General features: G+C 32.1%; 1 protein-coding gene across 1 annotated transcript in view; it reads left to right on the top strand.

Annotated features, from left to right (window-relative positions):
- Window positions 1-7,500, top strand: part of LOC106880243 (uncharacterized) — a 77,872-nt gene that overhangs the window by 59,365 nt on the left and 11,007 nt on the right. Inside the window, exon 4 of the mRNA XM_089338156.1 lies at window positions 2,468-2,739. Coding sequence (XP_089194282.1) covers window positions 2,468-2,739 — 272 coding nt within the window. The remainder of the gene's footprint in view (window positions 1-2,467; window positions 2,740-7,500) is intronic.

The raw sequence follows: 7,500 nt of genomic DNA, 5'->3' as shown, positions 1-7,500 counted from the left end.
AAAATTCATAAATGAATAAATATTTTTAAGATATTTATATAGATATTATTATTAACTATTATTAGTAGTAAAATAAATAATAACAACAATAACATAAGTGGCCAGCAAGCAAAAACCAATAAATGGCAAATCCAAAATCTTATAATTAATTTATAATAGGACACACGAGGTGCCGGCATTACTATAAAAACCAGAGTCGAAAAATACTCTAAAAAGCCACCAATCACTGGAAATACAAGCACAACAGAAATCAGTCGACGAGCAAAGAAATTAACTTACCATCTCGGCAGAAAGCTGCAAAATGAGGAAATAGATATCTCTAGATCAATTGATTTCGAATTTTGAGAGATTACTTCCCATAATTCTCATCAGTAGGTCTCGCTATATACCTAGGGTTAAAACCGTTACTCGTTTCGCCAAATTCAAAAATGGTGTCAGAGTATAAAATTCATATATGAATAATATGTATATAGATATTATTATTAATGATTATTAGTAGTAAAATAAATAGACTCAGCGAAACGAGTAAAGTTTTTAACCATATACATATATATATATATACATTATTTTTGTATTTGGGGACGGTCATGTTGCCAGTTTAGCCAATAAAAACACACGCACTGTATATTTGGTGTTAATTTGCTTCAGCTTTATATTACATTACATTACATTAATCATATTTCGGCCAGAGTTCTTTCGTCACACTTCTGTGACCTCATCAGTGGTCCTTTGCTTTCTTCTTTCTTATATGTGTGTCCCCAAATACAACAATATCTGTTTCAACACACGATTTCAGATCAAAAATCTTGCAAAACAAATATATAAACGGAATATATATATATATATATATATATATATATATATATATATATATACACTTATAATTTTGTACGAATTATATTATGTGTTCTCGAGCGTTAGGTATTTGTATACAAACCCTAAAACCCTGTATGCAACGCCTGTTTATTTGTGAATGTAATAATTTATAAATTTATTACTATATTAATTTATCATTTTAGATGTCTTAAATCAAGCTTCTAAGTTTTCAAACCCATCCCCATTTAACGACTGCTTCATCCTCTCTTCTCATTCAGTTTAAAGATGCACGAGCCCTACTACCTAGCTCCTGCTATATAAGACAAGCTAAGTAATCCAGTCTTCTTTTAGTTGTAGCCTATTCTCTTAACATCGTTTTAAAAATATTTTAAGCCAAAAGACGAGTTCTGTAATGATTCTATTGCAGAGCAAAAGTGAATGACAAATGACGGTATTAGAGTTATCACCTCTTATATTAGTTTCCTCTCTTTCTAGTACAATTCTTGTGATATCGTGCGTTTCAGGACTGGCTGACTGAGGCAGATTCGTGTGGTAGTGTCTTACAGGAAGTTAATTGTTAACAAGTTGTTTACCTTATGTGTTTCGGGCAGAATAACAGTTGTTTTTTTCCAATTGCGTTTCATCTATATTCTATAGACGATCTTATAGCCCTGAAATCGTAAAATACCGTAAATCCTCGAGTATAATCCGCGTTTTTTCCCCAAAATTTAAAGGTCAATATCCCTAGTGCGTACTATATACGAGGTTAAAAATGAAAAATATTTTCTAAGCAATGTCCGAGTCTCTATTTGCTATCCGGCAATGTTTATTCTGACACATTTTGTGATGTCGGGCGCGAAAATACCTTAAGCTAAGCCTGAAAGCAATGAAGTCATAAAAGAATCATCCATAATTTGCAGTAAGCAACATTTATTAAAATAAAAGTGTTGTATATCGTCTGCACTGGATGGTACTCAGGATGACGTTGTATGGAAAGATGAAATAAATGAAAGTGAATCTTCGGATGTTGACTATGAATCTGACAATGACGGAGATTTACATTACAATTATGCTGACATGTTTACGGAGGAACGAATGGAACAGTTATTTGATGCTGAAAGTGACGTTGAATTTGAAGGATTTGAATAAATGTCTTTGCTTTTGCTTTTGTAACTGATAGTGATAAATATGTGAAAGGCAATTTACTTAATATTTATTTTTCACTCACGTTATTACTGTTATTTCTTTATTTTCTGCAAACAAAATGCACAAAAAAACGACACGTTCGCATTATGTTATATATACAATAATAATAAAGGACGTTACCGTGTTTACAAACCAATGTTTACAAACCAATGACGTTATATAGACCTCCTTGACTCAAGTTAGAGAAGGGGTGCGTATTATACACAAGGTTTAGGTTTTCAGAGGTACAGCCCCCTAAAATTCCCCTGCGTATTATACTCAAGGACGGACTATATTCGAGGATTTACGGTATTTCATAGAACCCTTCTGAGTAGATTTGTACGAATTAAAATGCCATAAATAAGTAAATGTGTGTGTGCGCGTGCGTATGTGCGTGCGTACGTGCGTGCGTGCGTGCGTGTGCGTGCATGCATGTATAATTTGGCTCTTTGCTGTATGATTTCAGAGGTTTCAAACTTACGAAAGCTGCCAATGGAATTTGTTCCAATGCACACGACATGTCTTCATGGATTAATATGCATCTGATGAAAGGCGTCTCCCGTGAAACTGCAAGGACAATCATAGGATCAGAATTTTCAAACGATATTGATCGACCAGACATCAATCGATTCAACGATGCTTTCAACTTGGTTAAGAACACATTTTTAAATCCAGCAATCTTGGTCAGTCTCGATCGATACGGCTACGGAAAGGGATGGGAATCTGGACTTTATAGAGGTAACTTCACCAGTCATTCTAACTTTATTCTAAATACTATTGCATCGGTTGAGAAACAAACAAAATACTGCTTCTAATATTATTACTAATAATTGTTTCTGGCATATTGCACATAGCCTGAAATTTGGGGAAGGAATTCGTTTATACGATCGACTAGTATTTGACTGGTACTTATCTTCTCAACATCAAACAGATGGACGCCAACCTTGTTGAGGTATGAACTCAGAAAATAAAGGGCGGAAACTAAATTCTACAAGTCATTTAGTCCGTTGCATTACCGATTATGACATTAGGCTACATTTACATAATTTATATGTACTATGCCAATCCCCCACATTCTTTACAAAAATGACTGGCATCACAACAAACGAGCCTATGAGGGCGTCCTATACGTGGTCTCTTGTTTTGCTAGAAACAGCACCTGATTCTCTCTATAAAAAAATCAAACTTTGCTGAAAGAAAAGTAATAAGCTTTTCTACTTAAAGACACAAGGCCTGAAATTCTAGGGAAGGAGACTAGTCGATTATTCGACCAGAGTGTTTCACTGGTTCTTAATTTTTCCATCTCGAAGGGGATGGAAAGCAAAGTCAACCTCGGCAGAATTTGAACTCAGAACGTAAAGATTGACAAAATGCCGCAAAGCATTTTGCCCGACGTGCTGACGATTCTGCAAGCTCGCCGCCTTGAAAGAGAAATAATAATGATACATTATATGATAGAATCCTTATTACGCGATTTCTGAAAAAAAAGATTGGATGGTTACAACTGGAGCGTTTTTGATCATAAGATCAGGGCTGGGGCTAGCCTGGTGGTAAACGACAACAAATATAACCACTAATACTAACTTTGTATACTATATACATTATATTATATTGTTATACTACACTATGTCAGAATTAAAGACGGAATGGTCACAGTTAGAAGGTCAGATTTGCTACATCGGCGCTGACCTGTGGTTAAATAACAACTATAGTTACTAATGCTATATATATATATATATATATATATATATATATATATATATATATATATATATATATATATATATATATATATATATATATATATATATGCTAAATCTCTGAACGAGGTATAAACAGTAACTGCACGACAATGTGAAGTATATTTGCCACTTAAATGTGGCTAGACCCTAAGGGTGAATGCTACTGTTGCTTTTAGCCCCCAGGAGAACATCTTGAAGATCGATGATTGTCGTACGCTGACGAAGGGTACCCAGAAATACCCAGAAACTCGAGTCCGTGCTTATCACCTCAGATCGACGATGGGAAGGATGACTTCCCTTTGCAAATACCGACAGGGCACAGAAAGTGTGTCAATAGACAGCTGGAGGAGATGTTCTCCTGGGGCTAAAAGCAACAGTAGCATTCACCCTTAGGGTCTAGCCACATTTAAGTGGCAAAAATACTTCACGTTATATATATATATATATATATATATATATATATATATATATATATATATATATATATATATATATACATTCTTTAAGTTCGTTTATGAGTAATGTTTTTAAATAGCTCATGAAAAGCTCCTATGCTATTTTTTTCCGGCTAACGCTTATTATTCCCATCTTCCATAGTAATTTCATGGAAGTTAATAAGTTAATTAGTCCGGTGCCGCTATATCGTAGGATAAATATAGTAGTAACGAGGACCTTTGGGTGGAAATTCATAAATATTTTAATGCATTGCTACGTACGCTACCACAAAGTACACATATATACAGTACACTTCCACTAATCCGGCAACCTGTAATCCAGGAAAATCAGTAATTCGGCACTAATTCCGGCTAGAAAAATTTCAGAAAATTTCAAATTTCCCGGCTCGCCGCTACGATATGTTGGCGTTACTTGCTGCATAAACACACTCGCATCATTTGTAAACAAAGCAGGCCTTTCCTGTTTGTTTTTTTTTTTGTTTTTTTGTTTTTTTATTATTATACTTTTTTTCACTTTTCGCTCAAGCCATGGTTCCAATGCACAAGGAAGTGCTTCTCGTGGTGTAAGGCGTAAACACCATACATTGTCCATAAAAGAAAAAATTGAACTGTTGAAATAACTTAACAGCGGTGTGTCTGAAAAGATTGTGTGAATTATACAACGTTGGATCTTCGACAGTATATGACATGAAAAAACAGAAAGACCAATTACTCCGTTTCTTTACTAACAGTGAGTCAAAGAAAGAAATGATAATCCTGCAAAATCACTAATCCGACACTCTCCAGGTCTCAATGGTGTCGGATAATCGGCAGCTAACTGTACATATATATATATATATATGTACAGTTAATATCATATATATATATATATATATATATGTACAGTTAATATCAGTAAATATCATAAGATAAATATAATCTTTTTATTATATTATATTATATTTATCTTATGATATTTACTTTACTTTATATTATACTCATTTATTGTGCTTTTAATTATTAATTTTTCTATATGTGATAGTGGATTTTCATCGATGAGTTCTTGAAAATTGGTTATTTTCCCTAAAACTATATATTTTATATGTACTTTATCTATAAGGCTCAATTTAATTTTAATTTTTTATAAATTGATTTTAATTGAGTTTTTTACCTGTAATTTTGGATTTTGTCCCTAATATTATATATATATATATATATACGGGGTGGGAGTCAAAAGTGGAGCCCAATTCCGGCTTTAGGGTTGATATGTATGACTTCTCATTTGGGAGATACCATTTTGACTCCTAATTCTTGTTTTACGGATTGGGATATCAAAGAGTATAAACAACATGATATATGATCTATATTTAGTAACTTTCAAGACCATCAGTAATAACCTGCAAAACAACAAAGAAAAGCATGACTTCCCAGAAACCGGGCGCTACTTTTGACTCACCTTGCGTGTATATAAACATGTGTGTGTCTGTGTGTGTGTGTGTGTGTGTGTGTGTGTGTGTGTGTGTGTGTGTGTGTGTGTAGTCAAATAAAACAATAAAAATAACAATAACAAACAAGAGGACGTGCACATGGAATGTATTAGTTTCACGCTCGGTAAAAGAGAGGGTTTTTAACGTTTCGAGCCCAGCTCTTCGTCGGAAAGGAAAACAGAAAAGTCTAAAGAAGGGGGAAAAAATCACCAGCAGCACATGTGTAGTTAAATTGCTAATATATACTCGTATGTATATTAATTTATTAATCATCAATGTCCTCACACAAAAACAACACTCAGTGTATTGAATATAAAGTTAACTTATATAATTGCAATCCCATAAACTTAAAATTGCTACAGTCAGTTTCAAACCGGTTGGAAATAAACTCGACCTTCGATAAGATCTGTAGATTTCAGCTTTTGCTACGAATAAAACAAATTCTTCTCAACTTCTCTTAGTAGCATTCTCTGAGCATTTTAAAAACATATTTTAGTTTTAAAAATTGTCATTAAGGAACACTAGAACAACTCAGAACAGTTAACTCCTTTTTTTGTTTCGTGTTTTTTATTAAAATTTTCGACAGACCTGACTTGACTACAGCAACTAAAAGTAAAAATTCTTTAAAAGTAAAATCTTATCTAATGAAACCGAAGACAGACTTTCATCGAACGCTTAATTTGCTTCCTCGTTCTTTTCTTTCTATTTATAACTGAAGTGTGGCATATTTAGTGTTAATTTATCTTGTTTTTCAGTTCTCCCTTGTGTTTTAATTTTATTTGTACTTTACATTCATTTATATATCTTAAACATGCTTTACATATCTTGCATTCCATTTCCAGAATTCCACTTAAACACACACACTTACATATATATATATATATATATATATATATATATATATATATATATATATATATATTTATATATATATATATATATATATATATATATATATATATATATATATATATATTATATACATATATATTATATATATATTTATATATATATATATATATATATATTATATACATATATATTATATATATATTTATATATATATATATATATATATATATATATATATATATATATATATATATATATATATATTATATGTATTTATATATATATATAATATATATATATTATGCATATATATATATTATATATATATTATATATATATATATTATTGGAACGAACACGACACAATGAAGTAGAGAAATTTGAAAAGACAACACGAAACCGGTTATTTCTCAAAATACAATGTTTTTGTTTCGTGTTTTTTATTAAAATTTTCGACAGACCTGACTTGACTACAGCAACTAAAAGTAAAAATTCTTTAAAAGATTTTATAACATTTTTCTAACATAATTTAAATATATTCTTTAACCATGTAACACAAGCCTTCTGTAGTTTTTTCACTCTTATTATCTTTTATATAATATATACTTATATCTTTTTTATGCAACTCTACTCTATACTGTTTTTCTCCCCAATCGTTTTCTCTCTCATCCTTTCTCTATTCCCTTTTTCTCCCCTTCACTGTCTTCTACCTCTCTCTCTCTCTCTCTCTTTCTCTCTCCTCTTTCTCCTATTCTCTCTCTCTCTCTCTCTCTCTCTCTCTCTCTCTCTCTCTCTCGTTGCTCACACGTGACCATCGTCCATCTTTCTTTTCCTCACGTGATCATCTTTCTTTTCTTCTAGGACTGTCCTAAGGACTGGATGTATCCTATCTCTCTCTCTTATCTTTTCTCTTACCAAAGAAAATATTTCTCCAGCGTTCGCTATTTTACCCTCGTTCTGGTCTAACGACCCTCCATGTTTGTTT

Source organism: Octopus bimaculoides, chromosome 20, assembly GCF_046866305.1.
Source record: "Octopus bimaculoides isolate indiv1 chromosome 20, ASM4686630v1, whole genome shotgun sequence".
Taxonomy (NCBI): domain Eukaryota; kingdom Metazoa; phylum Mollusca; class Cephalopoda; order Octopoda; family Octopodidae; genus Octopus; species Octopus bimaculoides.
Note: the sequence above shows the minus strand (reverse complement) of the source record. Positions and strands in the feature narration are given on the sequence as shown.